Here is a 19325-nt window from a genome sequence, read left to right on the forward strand (position 1 = left end):
TCTCAGAAAATCGAACTTTCTATCCTACATTAGATATGTGAAATTTACAAAAGGTTGGGGAGGGCTTCAAAGTAAATTTGTAGCTGTAGGGACATTATACATGCGTTCCTTCTCTCACATCCTTTCCTCCCTGCCTATCCTTTCTCTCAATCCTTCCTTCACTCCCAACCTGCCTATTCTTCCTATCCTTCACTCCCAACCTCCTCCTTTTGGTCCAATGATACTGCTATACAGCATGTCAAGAAATAGTTTTCTAGGATTTACTGTTCAGCTAATATCTTTCTACAGGAGAAATCTGAAATTCAAACTACAACTCCCAGAAACCCTTTACGGTGCCAATAAAAGTCTGTTTATAGTCTCGGCAGGGGTAGAGAAAGTTACCTGAGTATTATAATGGGCTGACTCGCTTCCTGGTCTAGTCAGGGCTCACTACATAAGATGCAAACTTAGGGATCTCAAAATTAACTACAGTACAGTAGTGAGAATCTGTTTTTTGTTTGTTTTATTATTATTAATGTATTGTTTAGCATATATTTGCAATACATTATCCATAAAGAATGAATCGAGGCCTCCCTGAAGTGTCTCTTTAAGTTGCCTAGAAAAGTAAACAGCTAAAAGGAGCAGAGCTGGTTGTTAATCAGAACCTCGCACAACGGGAGACTCTTTATGAACGAGCACAAAGTGATGAGATATACATCATAATGCACATAACAGTTGAACTGTCTGCCACTACGGAGATTTATTGTCACACAACATGAAGCACAAACCATTTTGTGAGCATTTTCAGTACCGTGTGAATAACTGCAGCCTTTTTATTTAATGTAACGGAATAGTGCCGGTGTGTGCATCGAGTGTGACGTGAACTTAGAATAGTGGCTCTTTAATGATCTGTGAAGTTAGGCCATTGTGGTCATCCACACACATTGCTGGCTCCTAAGATGCTAATGTTATGGTTATTTTATAAAACCTAATAGAGAATAACAGGTCTGTGAATGTTCAGTCGTTTTACTTGGTAAATAAAATGTCACCTTCCAAGAATGGAGTCAGAGGTAGAATTAAATTCTCTCCCTCCCTCATAAAATTCTCTCCCTCCCCAATGCCCATTTTATCTGTGAGCAGATATGCAAACTCAGATAATGTGACAATCATAAAATATATTTTCTTGTGAAGTGACAATAAAGGAGGGTTGTCAGGATACAGACCAAGTTCTTAATAGGTCTTGTTCCTTTTTGTGAGGCAACCAATAGGCCTGAGAAGCCTCCAGGAGTCCCGAGATTGCCGAGAACACAAACTGAGTTTATGACTGTCATCTGGGTTGTATATTTAAAATTCTGCCACCCGTCCGTATCAGGGGACATGTTTAAAGAAGTAATAATAAACAAAAGGCACACCAAGGTTTGCACATAACAAAGATTTTATTCATGCATTGAAAAAATACATTAATAAGTTTTGACAGAAAGAAAGTAAAAGTAGAGTAGTGCATATCCAATCTATAATACCAATACCACAATAATAAAGTGCTAAATGCAAACACCCATTAAAAAGGTATACTGACCAAGAGCAGGATAAACGAAAACCCCGACGTTTCGACTCTGAAGCCTTCCTCTGAAGCCCTTTTTAATGGGGGTCCTTCAGAGGAAGGCTTCAGAGTCGAAACGTCTGGGTTTTCATTTCTCCTGCTCTTGGTCAGTATGCCTTTTTAATGGGTGTTTGCATTTAGCACTTTATTATTGTGGTATTGGTATTATAGATTGGATATGCACTACTCTACTTTTACTTTCTTTCTGTCAAAACTTATTAATGTATTTTTTCAATGCATGAATAAAATCTTTGTTATGTGCAAACCTTGGTGTGGCTTTTGTTTATTATTACTTCTATTGTGTATATATATCCGGTGTGGGAACAGATGTATTTCTTAAAGAGCACCCAGTACTTTTTATACCACATTACTTCTCACCCACTTTCAGCTGAGCTTTTCTTATAATTATATATTCGGCATCAGGGCTGCCATCAGAAATTTTGGGGCCCCTGACAAAGCACAAGGTCTGGGCCCCCCCCCCTCCCTCCCGGGCCCGCCCATGCCCTACCTAGTCCGCTGACAATGATGCAGGACTGAATGTGGTGTGTATGGTGGAAGTAAATTAGAATGTGTGTAATGGATGTAGTGTTTGTGTGTATTAGATACTGTTTGTGCAGTGAATGCAGAGTGTGTGTTTGTGTAGCGGATGCAGTGTCTATAGTGAACATAGAGTGTGTTTGAGTAGTGGATGTAGTGAGTGTTTGTGTAGTGGATGTAGTGTTTGTATGTACTATATGAAATGTGTTTAGTGGATGCAGTGTCTGTAGTGGATGTAGTGTGTGTATTAGACGCAGTGTCTGTGTATAGTGAATGCAGAGTGTTTCAATTTATGGTGGATGTAGTGTGTGTACTGTGAATACAGGATGTTTGTGTAGTGGATGCTGTGTGTACAGTTAATGCAGAGTGTATGTTAGTGTAGTGAATGCAGAGTGTGTGTCAGTATAGTGAATCCAGAGTGTGTGCATAGTTTAGTGAATGCAGAGTGTGTGTTAGTGTGTAATAAATGCAGAGTGTGTGTTAGGGTGTAATAAATGCAGAGTGTGTGTTAGGGTGTAATAAATGCAGAGTGTGTGTTAGGGTGTAATAAATGCAGAGTGTGTGTTAGGGTGTAGTGAATGCAGAGTGTGTCAGTGTAATGAATGTAGTGTGTGTTAATGTGTAGCGGATGCAGAGTGTGTGTTAATGTGTAGCGGATGCAGAGTGTGTGTTAGTGTAGTGAATGCAGAATGTTAATGTGTAGTGAATGCAGAGAGTGTGTTAGTGTGTAGCGGATGCAGAGTGTGTGTTAGTGTAGTGAATGCAGAGTGTGTGTCAGTATAGTGGATGCAGTGAGTGTGTTAGTGTGTAGTGTATGCAGAGTGCATGTTGTATTAGTGAATGCAGTGTGTGTATTGTATTAGTGTATGCAGTGTGTGCGTGTTAGTGTATGCAGTGTGTGTGTTGTATTCGTGTATGCAGTGTGTGTTGTGTCAGTGTTTGCAGAGTGTGTGTTGTGTCAGTGTTTGCAGAGTGTGTGTTGTGTCAGTGTTTGCAGAGTGTGTCTTGTGTCAGTGTATGCAGAGTGTGTTGTGTCAGTGTATGCAGAGTGTGTTGTGTCAGTGTATGCAGAGTGTGTTGTATTAGTGTATGCAGTGTGTGTTGTGTTAGTGTATGCAGAGTGTGTGTTGTGTCAGTGTATGCAGTGTGTGTGTTGTGTCAGTGTATGCAGTGTGTGTGTGTGCAGGGCCGTCTTTAATAACGACTGGACCCTTGGGCCCCCTGGGCCCTGCCGCCGTCGCCCCTCACTCCCTGGTATGCAATCACGGCATCCATCCCAATGCAGTGGCGGCATTAAATAGAATGAATTTTTTTGGGACACCCAATTGCAAGATTGGACTAAAGGTAGAACCCCATCTGTCGTGCAACTCTAACAATGCTTTGACAGGTGGGGCTCTACCAATTTCCCATGCTTGCAGGGTTGTATTTAGCACTGTTTTGTGTGTTTGAATGTAAGCATGTGTTTGTATGAAGTATGTTTGTGTTAATGTGTTTGTATGTGGTACTGGAGTTTGAATGCAAGTGTGCATTTATGTGTAGTGTTTGTTTTTGAATGTAGGAGTGTGCTTGTATGTAGTGTTGAAGTTTGAATGGAGGGGTGTATTTGTATATAAAGCTGCGGCTCAGATGCACAGGTACATACTCTGACACACAAGCAGATACACAGATACATACACTGACTACATACAGATAAGCAGGCACATACACTGACAGACATACTGACACACAGGTACATATATTGACACACACAGACACATACACTGGTAGACGTACTGACAAACACACACAGGCTTATATACAGACATACTGACACACACACTGATCAACATACTGACACACATACACTGACAGAAATACTGACACCCACACACAGGCACATACACTGACCGAGATACTGACACACACAGACACACACACACACACACTGACAGACACACTGACACCCATATACACTGAGAAATACTGACACACATCCAGGCACATATACTGACACACACAGACACATACAGAGACTGACACATGCATGCACATGCACTGACAGACATACTGACACACACACAAATATTTTGACACACAGACAGACCTACTGACACACACAGATATATTGACACACAGACAAAAAGACATACTGACACACAGACATACTGACACACAGACATACTGACACACATGTAAAATGTACATTTTTAAACCCACCCTCCAGTTTCCTACCTTTTGCTGGAGGGTGGATTCCCTGGGGTCCAGTGTGGTGCCTGAGGATGATGGGAGTGAGGATCCCCCATCCTCACTCCCTCCCAGCCGGCTGCCGGAAAGCAAGGGGCCCGGTCGTGGGGGGAAAGAGCGCCCGACCGGGCCCCTGCTGATACAAGCCCTCCGGGTGGCCCTAAGTGCATGGGCCACCCGGTGGGACTCAGAGGACGGGGGAAACATTTTTACATATTTTTTTTTTTTTTAAATCTAATTACGTTTCTCCCCCCTCCCTGCTTACCTTGTCCAGGGAGGGGGAGATTCCATGATCCCTGGTGGTCCGGTGGGGGGGCCCCCGGCTCCCCTTTACTGCAGAGGGGGCCCAGGCAGCACACAGCTTCTCTTCTCTCCTCTGTTCCAATAACTCTCGCGAGACCCGCGGAGCGTTGCCATGGCAACCGGGTCTCGCGAGAGTTATTACAAGAGAGAAGAAGCTGTGTGCTGCCTGGGCACCCTCTGCGGTAACAGGGAGCTGGGGGGCCCGCGGCTGCACACATAGATAGCAATATTCGCTATCTATGTGTGCAGGGAGGGAAAGTGGGGCCCAGGACTGCCAGAGCAGTCCGGGCCCCCCAGGGCCGCCGGGCCCGTGACAACCGTCATGGTTGTCACCCCCTGATGGCGGCCCTGTTCGGCATGTTTAAAGAGACATTTTGGAACAAAGATCAAACAGTGGAGCAATCACCATGGAAATTAAAGCACGCTCCTGCAATTGTTCCATAATTAGAACTTTGCAGAATAGCGTTTTATACAGAAACCCAGTGAGCATTTCCTCACTCATTGCTGACAATGGAGCTGAAGACCCTTGCTGTTATAGATATAAATCATTAGAATGGTGAGGTTCAGTGGTGTATTTTGGTTTTGTGCTGCCCCCTGGATAGTGCTGCCCAAGGCAAATGCCTTGTTTGCTTTGGACTAAATACAGCACTAGTGAGGTTAAAATTTTGCACAAAGACAACATATAAGAGACACTACATTTTTGGTGTATAAAGCAATATGAACAAAGAAATAAAAAAAAAATCCATGAGAAATGTTTTTCTTCATAAAAATGCGCATTCACAAAATGTACATAATACAGATAGATACATAATACGCCTATACCACAGAACAGGTGCTACTAGCGAACTCCAAGTCTAATACAGAGAGGCAGCAAAGAAACTCCTGGATGTATTGGGACTCTCCCTGAGGCTGGGGTGCAGGGATGGGTAAGAAATGTGTTAATGAGCAGAAAATGATAGTGTAAATGAATTTAAGATTCATAAATCAACCCATATATTTGCAAAATACAGCACTGCACCAATCAGCATCTCCTCATAGAGATGCATTGAATCAATGCATCTCTATAGGGAAAATTCAGTGTCTCCATGCAGAGCATGGAGACGTTGAACGCCAGTGCTGAACACTGTGCAGCACCGACCAAGCAAGCACCTCTGATGGGCGTCTGAGTGACTGGCACTAGAGGTTTAACTAGGCAGCAATGTAAAAACACTGCCTTTTCTCTTTACATTATAAAGCCTGCAGGGACTGACTATACTCACCAGAACAACTACATTAAGCTGTCAGTGTCACTGGCTGTCAGTACAACAAGGCTAAATGTTAATCAGGCTCAGGTTGGTTAATTTATTGTCAGTCAGTAGTTCCACTATTTGCTCACATGGAACAGCTTGACATAAAGCTAAATCTTGTAGTTCTGAAACATCCGTGGGCCACCCGTAGTCTTCAGAGGCTGATTCATGCTTGCGATGGTTGCTACATCTTGTAAAAGTTGCCATTATTCATTTGTTTATTATTTTTCCTCGTTTTCCTTCTCATCCTATGATATTATGAATAACTGAAAACATAATTAAACACTTGCATCATGTTGTTCTGTGTGAATTATTATATTTTTGTTAGAAAACATTTAGAAAAGATTTTAAATGTTAATGCTGACATTGTCTACAAAATGGCATACAGTGATTAAACCAAAAACAAATGATAGACCAAAGAGCTGCCATTCAAAAGCAGTGATTCTCAGTCTGTTACTGAGCAACACTAAATAGTTTTACAGGCAAGAAATCCTTATATCAACCTTTCCATTCACCCAAATATATCACCAACAAAACAGAGTTCACAGGTTGAAAATTGTGTATTAAGATCTAAATCTGTCTATTTCAGTGTCCCTTGCAAGCATTTGCCATACATTTAATTTGGGTGTGCACCTGGGAAATGTTTCTTTTTTTATCTTCAGCAAACATTTGTGGGTAACACCAAGCCGGTCTGCAGGAAATTCCCCTTGAGCCGTTTCTTAAAGGGAAACTATAAGTGCCAGGAATAATAAAATAATAAAAAAGCTGTATTCGTGGCATGATGGCTCCCTCTGCCTTTCCCCTCCCTCACGCCCCCCTCCCCCAGGCGGTGAGTAAAGGGTTAAAAATGCTTTATTTACTCATCTTACCCCAGGGTCAATATCCCTCGGCGCTGGGTCGCAGCTCTGCCTCCTCTGACGGCTTGTGACGAGCGGGCACTTATGCGCATGAGCGGCAAATGTCATGCGCGCAATAAGACCTCCCCATAAGAAAGTACCGAATCAATGCTTTTCTATGGGGAAAACTCTGACGCTGGATGTCCTCATGCAGGACAGCATCAGTTACTGGACCAAAGGTCCGTTTGGATGCAGAGAGGGCCTCCAGTGGCTCTCTGGGAGACAGCCACAGGAGGCAGACATAGTACTGCAATGTTTAACATTGTAGCACTAAGTGCAATAGGGACGCTGCACCCAGACCACTTCAATTAGCTGAAGTGGTCTGGGTGGCGATAATGTCCATTTAAAGTGTCTGATGTGAGGAAACAGGAGGGATCATATAGTTTAGTTTCACCTAACTAATAGGGGAGCTACAGGACCACTTTTATTTGATTAGATTTTTTTTCAACTTTCAAATTCTTAGATTTTCACTTAACTTAAATCCTAGATATATTTGGAGCTTCCTTAATAACCTGGCCTGCTTGTACATCAGAAATATGTTATGTTTGTAAAATGTATTTGTTTTTTTATTATTATTTGTATTAATCTGTTGCACGTATATTTATATAGAAACATAGAATGTGACGGCAGATAAGAACCATTCGGCCCATCTAGTCTGCCCAATTTTCTAAATACTTTCATTAGTCCCTGGCCTTATCTTATAGTTAGGATAGCCTTATGCCTATCCCACGCATGCTTAAACTCCTTTACTGTGTTAACCTCTACCACTTCAGCTGGAAGGCTATTCCATGCATCCACTACCCTCTCAATAAAGTAATACTTCCTGATATTATTTTTAAACCTTTGTCTCTCTAATTTAAGATTATGCCCTCTTGTTTTGGTAGTTTTTTTTTTTTTTTTTTTTAAATATAGTCTCCTCCTTTACTGTGTCGATTCCCTTTATGTATTTAAATGCTTCTATCATATCCCCCCTGTCTTGTGTTTCCTCCAAGCTATACATGTTAAGATCATTTAACCTTTCCATGTAAGTTTTATCCTGCAATCCTTGAACCAGTTTAGTAGCCCTTCTCTGAACTCTCTCTAAGGTATCAATATCAATAATATATATATTTTATTTTCTGTAGAAATACATTTTATATTCCTGTGTCTTATTAATTGCAATTAATGAAATACACTCTAGAAAAAAAACAAGTATTAGGTAGAGGTTGTTCTGTGAAGTTACAGTTATTGTGTAAACAGTATTATGTCTGGGGAGGGTGACCATATTTTCTGAGGCAATCACAGGTTGCAGTTTTTAAAATAAATGCTGACATCTGATGTATTGCACAATAAATGGACATATTATAATATGAACATGCTGACAGGGAATGTTTGGGTGGAAGTATCTCTCTATCATTCTATCATCTCTCTCTCTTTCTAACAGGTCTCTATGGTAACGAATTAGAACTATTTAGACTAGCATTGAGATCCATGGGACAGGAACGAGGCTTGGAACGCTAAGCCCCGCCCACCAGGCTCAGAGAGTGAGCAGTGTCAGCTGACAGACAAAGTCCGAGCAGTGACAGTCAGAGCATCATGTCTTCTGTCCAGGGGTGAGTGCCTGAGTGTGAAGGACCATATTGTTATTTATTATGTAAAATGTGTGATATGCCCTGTCAGGGCGGAGAGCCAGCACATCCTGTGTCTGCAGGGGGCCAGAGCTTGCAATGCTGCCTGTGGGAAGCGCTGGTTACTGAAATACAAAACTAAACCCAGACTGGGGCTGTATAGATATTACTCTGGTACACTGCTGGGAGACACTGTGTGAGTGTAGAGACATGTACATCCTCTGTATAATGAATGGGGCATAGCGGGAGGGGGGTGCAGGAGAAATTGTGCATGGAGCAGAAATGGGACATGTAGGGGTGAGGGCATGGAGCAGAAATGGGACATGTAGGGGTGAGGGCATGGAGCAGAAATGGGACATGTAGGGGTGAGGGCATGGAGCAGAAATTGGACATGTAGGGGTGAGGGCATGGAGCAGAAATGAGGCATGTAGGGGTGAGGGCATGGAGCAGAAATGAGGCATGTAGGGGTGGGGGCATGGAGCAGAAATGAGGCATGTAGGGGTGGGGGCATGGAGCAGAAATGAGGCATGTAGGGGTGAGGGCATGGAGCAGAAATGAGGCATGTAGGGGTGAGGGCATGGTGCAGAAATGAGGCATGTAGGGGTGAGGGCATGGTGCAGAAATGAGGCATGTAGGGGTGAGGGCATGGTGCAGAAATGAGGCATGTAGGGGTGAGGGCATGGTGCAGAAATGAGGCATGTAGGGGTGAGGGCATGGTGCAGAAATGAGGCATGTAGGGGTGAGGGCATGGTGCAGAAATGAGGCATGTAGGGGTGAGGGCATGGTGCAGAAATGAGGCATGTAGGGGTGAGGGCATGGTGCAGAAATGAGGCATGTAGGGGTGAGGGCATGGTGCAGAAATGAGGCATGTAGGGGTGAGGGCATGGTGCAGAAATGAGGCATGTAGGGGTGAGGGCATGGTGCAGAAATGAGGCATGTAGGGGTGAGGGCATGGTGCAGAAATGAGGCATGTAGGGGTGAGGGCATGGTGCAGAAATGAGGCATGTAGGGGTGATGGCATGGTGCAGAATAGGGGCATGTAGGGGTGATGGCATGAAGCAGAAAGGGGGCTTGTGTGGATGGGGACATGAAGCCCAAATTTGGCAGGGGGAGCATTGAGCTGGGGTGATGCATGAGGCAGCACTGACCATGGATGGGGTTAAGGGGAGCAAAATAGAGCAGTTAGAGGAAGCAGAGATGGATGGTACAAGATGGAGTGAATAGGTGAGGTCATAGCATTGAATGGAGGAATACAACAGTTGAGCTTGTGACATAACGGTTCAGGAAGTTGCAGGACAAAAACCAGAATAGGTGGGCACCAGGTAGAATGGTGCATAAGGACATCTTGGTGAAATAGAGCTTAATGGCTCAGGACAGTGGGCAATGAAGTTAGAAAGAGAGGAGTGCAGGGATTGCTGTACGTTATCGGACTTGTTCTGCTGATACAAAGTGTTTTTCTGTATTTGTACTGTATGCAAAGTTCTTTATATCGTGTGTGTGTGTGTTGCAATAAAGGAGTATTCTGAAAAAGTTATAAAATGTTCCTGCTGATTGCTCCAAATTCAGCACTTTGGTCTGGAATAACCTGGATTATGTTTTGTGTATGGGAACACTGACATTTTTATATGAAATAATGTTTTAATGCTTCAGAACAAGTTGGAATCTCATTTAACCAGCTAAAGGTCAGAAGATGACCTGTTTGATAGTCTGTAAGGCTGAGGCAGCAAATCTGGTTTATTAAGCGTGACCACCTCTCAGATACGCAGACCGATATATAGAGATCAGCCATTCTGCTGGGGAAAAAAGATAATTCTTCAATTTAATCTTCAAAGAAAATTATACAGAAAAATAAGCTTCATTATCTTCTAATCAATACAATGTTTATCCTGACCCCATTCATTTTGCTGTACAGTTTCTATGTGTTCTCTATTGTAATGTTTGTTTTCTGGATCGTCTAATAAGTGTATTTTGGTGTATAGATCATGACCCTGCAGTCTCATTGCTCAATTCAATGCTATTTAGGAGCTAAATATCTTTGTTTATGCATCCAAGTCACATCTGACTTGCACAGTCTTTCTAAACACTTCCTGTCAAGTGAGATCTAATGTGTATACTTCCTTTATTGCAAATTATGTTTAAATTAGAATTTATTATGCTCTGTTAATAGCTAGCTAGACCTTGCAGTGTGTGATTTAAAGTTCAATTTATGGAGCAAGAGATAAAAATATCCAAAGTAAGTTAACATCTGATTAAAAATGAAACCTTTATTTTTAAGCAGGCTGTGTCAGTCACAGCCAGGGGAGCTGTGGCTTGGGTTGCATGGACAGAAACAAAAATTATGTAACTCCTAAATAGCAGAGAATTGAGACATGGCCACTAATGAGCCATTGCTACTCCTAAAGCGGTTGTAATTATGTCCACATACATACAGGTTAATCTGCAACAATATAATCTCAAAAACAGCTTGCTTATTCTGAGAGATCATTTTAAGATCCTGGTGTAGGTGAAGAGTTTAAATATCTGAAACCTTTGCTCAGCCTGTTAGTTGGCGTCACCCTTTCACTCTTGCTGATTAAGCTTTTGCTGATCAGTCAGAATTTGTCTATAGCAAGTTATGAATCGTATACTTATATGGTAAACATGAAGAATCATTGAGCTTCTGAAGACCAGACATAATTCTATACAGAAGATTTTAGTGGCTCATCATAAATTGTTATTTGTGAAATGCTTGTTTAGATAAATCGCTTTCGTTCACTTAGCATAGTTCCATGTAACATAATTTAGAAGCAACAATCAAGTCTGCCTTTTGTTTAGGTGGTTATATTTTGGTCCTATGACTTGAGAAACACTGTCTGTCGTTTCTTGAGTTCTGTTCTGGTATTTCTTTGCTGATATATCTTGTGATATCCACATCTGACTATCAGATGTCTCTTTTGTGGTGTTGGGTAGGGTGAAAATGTGTATATTTTACAAAATACATGCCTGGGATACATTAGAAATGCTTTGTCACAAGCTTATCCTGATTTACCCTCTGACTACATATCAGGAGATTGATGGTAACAGTTTGGCAAGTAAAATGGATCTGAATACCCCATTTTATTTCCGATACCCACTGTCATTGTAACTTTGTAACACTAGAGACAAAAACTAACGGGGCCAGTGTTATACATCATTGTGGGGGCAACTGAGTTTCTTGAAAAAAATAAAATAAAAGCTAATTTGCATAGTTGCATTTCCCTCCAGTGTTAGTCCAAAGCTACAAACAAATTCAATAAAAGGAGGGACTATAGTGCTGGCATGGCCTATATACGGGAAACAAAAATATCGGTAAGTATGGTATACATTTTCTGTTTTCTTGGATATATCCATCGCAGCACTACAAGTGGGTGTACCCAAGCTGAAAGGTAAACTAAACGCCAAGATTAACCCCTTAAGGACAGAGCTTCAGAAGCTTGTCTTACGCTTAATGACACAAGCATTTTCTTGCTGTATGCGTTCAACTGCAATTTGCATCTCTCTCGTTTGTTGCACCGACACATATTATATACTGTTTTTTTTTTTTAAATGACAGAAAGGGCTTTAATTTGATGTAATATATATATATATATATATATATATATATATATATATACTTATTTATTACAAAAATGCAAAAAAAAGAAAAATGTTGTGGTTTTTGTACAGTTTTTGCAATAATAATGTGTGCCCAATTAGTGCAGGTTAAAGAAAGTAATTAAAAATAAATTCATTTAGTTGTTCTGATTTACAGAATATATAATGTGTCTGGGATTTTCAGTTTTTTTGGTAGTTACAGGTCACAAAGCACAAGGAGTAAAATAAACTTTTAATGTGGAGCGATTTTAGAATTTGGTATGTTTGTCTTGTAAGCTTAATAGCCATAAAAGAAAACAAAATTGCCACACAAAAGTATATATATTTATATAAAGTAGACATCGCAGGCTATTTACCTAAGGTTGTTTTGACACTTTCTACGTAGTCATTTCACTGCCAATCTCTGCTAAATATTGGAGTAAAATTTAGTTTTTTGGGGTTTTTGGCACACAAACTTATAACAAATAATGTGTATTTTTTAAAGTTGGTGTGTGCTATTCCTGTACAAAGTTTTATTATGTGTTCAGTTACTTCTGCTGAGTACAACGGTACCCCCATTGTATGTCTTTGGCACTATTTCGTGAAGCTACAGTGCCATATAGGAGACCTGTCCGTTTCAACATTTACAGTAGTATTTTGAGAGGCGGATTTAATGGGCCTATCCTTCAATTTGGGGTATTATAGCAGTTTGACTGTTCAAAAACCCCCCACAAAGGCCTACCATTTGTAAAAGTAGACACCTCAGAGTATCTCATATGGTGCATATTGTGCTTTAACATGCCCCCATTTTTTTCACCAATATATGCCAAAGTATGTGGTAAAAAAATAATTTGGGGCATTTTGTACATTTTATATGTGCCACTAAGTTCAAACCCCCCAAATTATGCTCAGCTAATCCTTCTGAGTAAAACAATATGCCAAATGTATGACCTAGACACTATTTTGTGAAATTACACTGCTGTAAAAAAGACTTAACAAGTTAAGGTTTTTAAGTGTGAATTTTCATGGAGGGTTTTGATGCGTCCGTGTCCCACTTTGGAGCACTTGAGCAGGCTACATATTACAACTACACTATAAAGGCATACCATTTCTTAAAGAACACATCCCAGGGTATTTCAAAATGCATATTTTGAACCTTAGCGTGGGATCATTTTTCCGCTAGCTTGTACCAAGTGTAGTGGTAATAAGCATTGTTTCTGCATTTTTGACACACAAAGTGAGTTTGTGCAGTATATTTTGCAAACCTTATGTGTACTACGACTGTATACTACTTCATATGTTTCTCAGCTATGTCGGCTGAGTGCAGCAATACCCCCGTATGTACCTTTGCCGGGTATATTTGGACATTGAAGGGGCACATTTGAGACACAGCCATTCCAGTTTTTTTCAAACTTTGAATTTTTACGCTGTGTCCATGTCCTATTTTAGAGTATTTTTCAAGGCTATATAATCCAATTACACCATAAAGGCATACCATTTCTTAAAGAAGACATCCCAGGGTAATTCAAAAGACATTTTGAACCTTAGCGTGGGATCATTTTTCCGCTAGCTTGTACAAAGTGTAGTGGTAATGAGCATTTTTTTATGTCTTTTTTTTTTTTTTACTTTGTAAAACTTTTTTTACTTTGTAAAACCTGTTTTTAAACTTTGTTTTACTTATTAAATGTTTTACACTTTCTTAACTTTTTTTACACTTTTACATTTTTTTCTAAACTTTTCTTTTACCGTTAACCCCTAACTAGCAGTAAGCAGCACTAACAGTAAATTCACCATTTTCCCATAACTCCCACCCACCCCAGCTAGCAAAATATATAATTAAAACATATTAAAATTAATTAAATAAATTGAACCCCTGAGGGTTAAAAAAAAGTTAATCCTCAGGGGTTAAAAACAATTAGATCACAGTATAATACTGTGATCTGTATTTAGATTACTGTAGGCAATGATCAACTGGCAGGGAAGGGGTTCATTTTTATTTAGACTGGGTAAAGGGCGGTGGTATATTTTTTTTTTTTTTTTTTTTACTTAAACGTTACTAAAACATTTTAATTCTTTTTTTTTTTACCTTTTTAAAGCTTATTTTAAAATTTTTTTTAACGTTAACCCCTAGTTAGCCTAACACCAAATCCCCCAATTCCCCACTAACGTATAATACTGTGATCTGTATTTTGATCACTGTAGTCAGTGATCAATTGGCAGGGAAGGGGTTAATTTTATTAAAGCAGGGGAAAGGGGGGGTGGGATTTAACTTTATATTTTTTTTTTTTTTTTTTTTTTTTTACACAGGGAGAAGATCAGCAGCACTGATCCGTCTCCCTGCACTTCACACAGAACCCGGAAGTGCAGGGAGGCGGAAGGTGAGTATATGGAGCACATGTGCTCGCTCTGACAGCCTGTCAGATCGAGCACCGGTGCTGGGGCAGCCCGATCGGGTGCTCCCGGTCTGCCTCTAATACAGAGGCAGACCGGAGCACCGTTAACCCCGCGATCGTGGCGATCTGGGGTTAACTTTTTAGTAAATGACGGAAATATTCGGTCAACGATCCTTAACTGAAGGACAAGGTTGACGGAACATTTCCGTCCGCGGTCGGGAAGGGGTTAATGCAAAAGAAAACCATTTATTTACAAATGTAACTATAAGGCAGCAATAAGAACACTAAAATCAGTGGTAAAAGACCTGGCCACATTTAGCTGATCATGATGGATGAAGGTGTTAAAGGACCACTATAGTGCCAGGAAAACAAACTCGTTTTCCTGGCACTATAGTGCCCTGAGGGTGCCCCCACCCTCAGGGTCCCACTCCCTCCGGGCTGAAGGGGGAGGAAGGGGGTTAATCGCTTGCCTTTCTCCAGCGCCGGGCTCCCTCCTTCTCCTTCGGTTCTCATCGGCTGAATGCGCATCCAATACATAGGAATGCATTCTCTTTGGACGCTGGCGTCCTCTAACTGTGAGAAGCGCGGAAGCACCTCTAGCGGCTGTCAATGAGACAGCCACTAGAGGCTGGATTAACCCATAGGTAAACATAGCAGTTTCTAGAGCAGGCAGGGTTAATCCTAGATGGACCTGGCACCCAGACCACTTCATTAAGCTGAAGTGGTCTGGGTGCCTATAGTGGTCCTTTAAATGATGACCAGTTTGCTACTGAACAATGCGGTCAGGAGCAATATTGGCTGCAGCTGCCTATGAAAACAGACAATGATTTGGTGGAATGAGCCCGAAGACCGGATGGAACTGGAACACCAGAAGCTTTGTAAGCCTGACTAATGGCTGAGATTATCCACCGGCCCATAGAAGAAGTAGAAGCAGCTTGATCCATCTTGTATCCTGAAGGAATGATGAAAAAAGGCTATATGTTTTCCTGATGCCAGCGGTACAGTTCAGGTAAGCAGACAGACCATGTACCAGGTCTAGACCATGCAATGCCATTTTCTTCCTCAGATGAGGGATGGAGAAAGAATGGAGGCATGATGATGCCTTGGTTAATATGGAAGAAGTATACCACTTTAGGACGAAAGGCTGGAATTGTACGACGTATCTTCTTGTAGAAATAAAAAAGGGGACTTGCATGAAAGAGGCTGAGGCTCTGAGATCCTTCTTCCTGAAGTAAGTACCACCAGAAGGACAGTATTGACAGTCAAGTCAAGAGAGAAATCTACTCTAAAGGTTCAGATGGAGTACCAGACAAGGGCTGCAGCACTAGAGGCAAGTCCTATGAATCAGAGCAAGACTTTATTGGATGGCGAAAATTCAGGACCGCTTGAGAAAATCTGCTTATATAAGGATCAAATGATGATTCTGATCTAAAAGGGCGGAGAGAGCTGAAATACGCACTTTCCAGGAACTGAGGCCAAGATCTTTTTTTAAATTCATCTTGAAGGAATTGAAAAATGTTACTGGTACTAGGATACTAGTAGATTCCAATCAGGTAGTAGTGTACCCTAAATGTGAATTATCACCTCAGGGAGTCTGGCATGTCCAGCTGCTACCTACAGGGTCACTGCAGTGTAGCTCTCCGGTGAGTCCTCTACGGGGTCACCCTTAGTGAGGTGCTATGTCCTGAGGCTTCCATGGGGAGAGAGGCAGAACTACCAATGATACTCTTAGACCCGAGTAAGCCACAAGGAAATAAAAATCCGGTAAAACATCCTGTCCAAGTGAAGTAGACAGGAAAAAAGACTGAGGGGGCAGGGGAGGAAGTCTCTCTTTTCTTGTTTATTTAGGAGGTGTTCCTGTTCAATTGAGTAGTGGGAGGAGCTATACCCATCTGTAGTACTGATATGGTTATATAAGGGAGATGAATTGGACTGCTCTTCTGAGTGCTAACTCAATGGACCAAGCAGCAAGGCTGTCTGTGTGTATACAAATAAATGGGGATTAATCACTAAACACCAAATTGTAAAATTACAATCCGAAATGCAAAATGTAGATTAAATAGCCAAGCTGAGTTGGATAATTTTATCAAGTCAATTATCTTTGTGTTCAATTTGCTACATTTCACAGTGTAAGGAATAAACCTCTGTAGTTTATTCTCTAAACAAAATAATTTAGTGTAGATAGAGAATTGAAAACCAAACTGCAAAGTTAAATTAACACTATAGTGTTAGGAATCCCAAAACTGTATTCCTAACATTATAGTGTTCATTTAACTTTGTAGTTTGGTTTGCAATTCTCTACACTAAATTCTTTTGTTTATAGAATAAACTGCACTACAGTGTCCCTATGCCCCTGCAGCCCCACCCAGCTGGCAAAAAAAAAGGGGTTAAACACCTGATTCCAGTACTAATGTCCATTGGATTGGGCTCCTCCTCTGACGTCGTCAGGGCAATCCAGAAACCTAATGCGCGTGTGCCACACACGCATTAAGGCTTCGCCATAGAAAAGCATTCAATCATTGCTTCCCATGGGATTTTCCAAGAAGCAGGATGTCATTATGCAAAACGTGAGGACCTCCAGTTTTGTTTCATAGAGTTAAGCGCAGTAAAACTGCACGAGGCACCTTTAGTGGCTATCTGGGAGACAGTCACAAGATGCAGTTTCTCTAAAAATGCGATGTTTAATTTTGCAAGGTTAAGGGGATAGGGGCCCTTCATCCAGATAACTTCAATATAGCTTCCCTTTAAAGCAACACTATAATGTGCAAAAGTGTTTCCTAATCATGCCTTCCCCCCCTTCTTATTGAGCAGTACTACAGCTCATTGAGAAGCATTAGAAAGCCATGATCATTTGTGACTGCAAACGTTGCTCCCCTCTGTGCCTCTCCACCTGTGTAAACCTCCAATCTGTGCGAACTGTGAGAAGTCGTTCGAGATTTACTAATAAGGGAGTATTGGGAGGCTAGTGTGCATGGGAGGTAAATTGCTTTACTGCATCAATCAAATGTTTCAGATTGCTGGGTTTATACTAAAGGATCACTGAGATGAACTTGTCTGAGTGCCTTTAGTGGCCCTTTAAGTATCCCTTAAAACCCTTCATTTCATGCTAGTCTATGGACTTCCTGGGTAACTGTCATTCCTCAACTATATATTTATTTCTCTCTGTTTAATTAGGGGGTCCTCACTCAATTCTCACCTTCTAATTCCGCTTCTTTCTCACACTCTCTCGTGTTGTTGTTATCCCCAACGCCCCCGTTCCTTCCTGGTGTTTTATACCCCCCACCTCCTGTAGGTTGTAAGTTCATTCGAGCAGTGTTGCAGGGTCCTCATTACCCTTTAGTTACTACATGTAATAGTTTCTCATTTGCTGTAAAACCCATCCTTTGTATATATAATATTGTAAAGCGCTATGAAATAAATTGGCGCTATATAACTGCCAATAATAATGGTTACAGAGTGTGGCAATACTTGGAGTCCATGTTTTTTCTCACATATTATATTAATGAACCTAATTGGAACTGTGCAAAATGTTTTCCAGTCAGTCCATACACCTGTCGGCTCAATAGAAATATGATATGAGCTGAATGAACGCTTCCCACAATCAGACATTACAATATTTAAAAAAACAACAACAACAACAACAAAAAAAACCTTTAAAGGAACACTATAGGGTCAGGAACACAAACCTGTATTCCTGACCCTATAGTGATAAAACCACCATTTAGGTGGCATGGACTGCCTTTAACCCTCTTAGAAAGGGCTAAAAGTTATTTCTAGCGCCGTGCAGGTGGGCAAGCGCTGCCCTGCCCCGATCTGCCTCCTTGGTGACATCATCCAAATGTACGATTTTTTTTGCCAAAGGCAAATCATTGGATTGGCTCAAATCGTCAAGGAGGTGGAATGGGGGCAGAGCCAAACACTGTTTTGGCCAATCAACACCTCCTCATAGAGATGCATTGAATCAATTCATCTCTGAGGAAAACTCAGTGTCTCCATGCACAGCGTGGTGACGCTGAACTGCAGTGCTGCCTACTGTGCAGCACTGCCCAAGGAAGCTCCTCCAATGGCCATCTGAGAAGTGGTCACAGGAGGTATCCCTCAGGTTCACTGTTAACACTGCCTTTTCTCTGAAAAAGCAGTGTTTGGATGAAAAAGCCTAAAGGGAATTATTATACTCCCCAGAACAATTACATTAATCTGTAGTTGTTCTGGTGACTATAGTGTCCCCTTAACTGTTTGGTCAAAAATCACCACAAAATCAAACTCTGGCACAAGACCAAATATTGCTGTTTCATAAAGAATTGTCCCAGTTTTCTTGTATATTTCCTGCCACAAGGCATCAATAGACATTACTGCACAGAGAGACCAATATTCCAACGACTTTTGAAAAAATTCTTTCTCATTTTTTATTTATTTTTGCAGCCGGCAGGGATCACATACATTTATAGACTCAAGATTTCAGGCTCCTCTGGAAAGCAAAGTGTTAACAATTCTTTTCAATAAGTAACTAATTGAATTGCTTGTGAAGAAATCGATAAACTTGGAAAATGCCAATGTACAGTTTTTATTGCAGGCTTTCTGCTGTGGTTGCATTAAGAGATCTTTACTCTCCGATTAAGAGTTGGGATTTTTGTTCTTGTTGGTTTACCGTAGAACTGTTCCTTTTGTAAAACTGAATGATTTTTTTTTCTTTCTATATTATCATTATTATGGGGTAGAATTAAAATCTGTTGTGTCCGCAGTGCACACTGCCCCCTCCCCAATGGAGTACATTGTTTCATTACTTTCTCTCCAAAGAATATCGTCAATATCTTCAAATCCTACAACTGTAAATGCAGCATTGAATGGGGTAAAGCTAGCTGAAACCATGTTTAAAGCCCATCGGCATTTCAGCCATATGCCTCCCTTAC

General features: G+C 41.2%; 1 protein-coding gene across 1 annotated transcript in view; it reads left to right on the forward strand.

Moving 5' to 3' along the window:
* The first annotated feature begins 8309 nt into the window (after positions 1–8309).
* PEPD (peptidase D) overlaps positions 8310–19325 on the forward strand; it is a 154418-nt gene continuing 143402 nt past the window's right edge. The window contains exon 1 of the mRNA XM_063437660.1: positions 8310–8416. Coding sequence (XP_063293730.1) covers positions 8400–8416 — 17 coding nt within the window. The 5' untranslated portion in view covers positions 8310–8399. The remainder of the gene's footprint in view (positions 8417–19325) is intronic.

Source organism: Pelobates fuscus, chromosome 12 (genome assembly GCF_036172605.1).
Source record: "Pelobates fuscus isolate aPelFus1 chromosome 12, aPelFus1.pri, whole genome shotgun sequence".
Classification (NCBI taxonomy): Eukaryota; Metazoa; Chordata; class Amphibia; order Anura; family Pelobatidae; genus Pelobates; species Pelobates fuscus.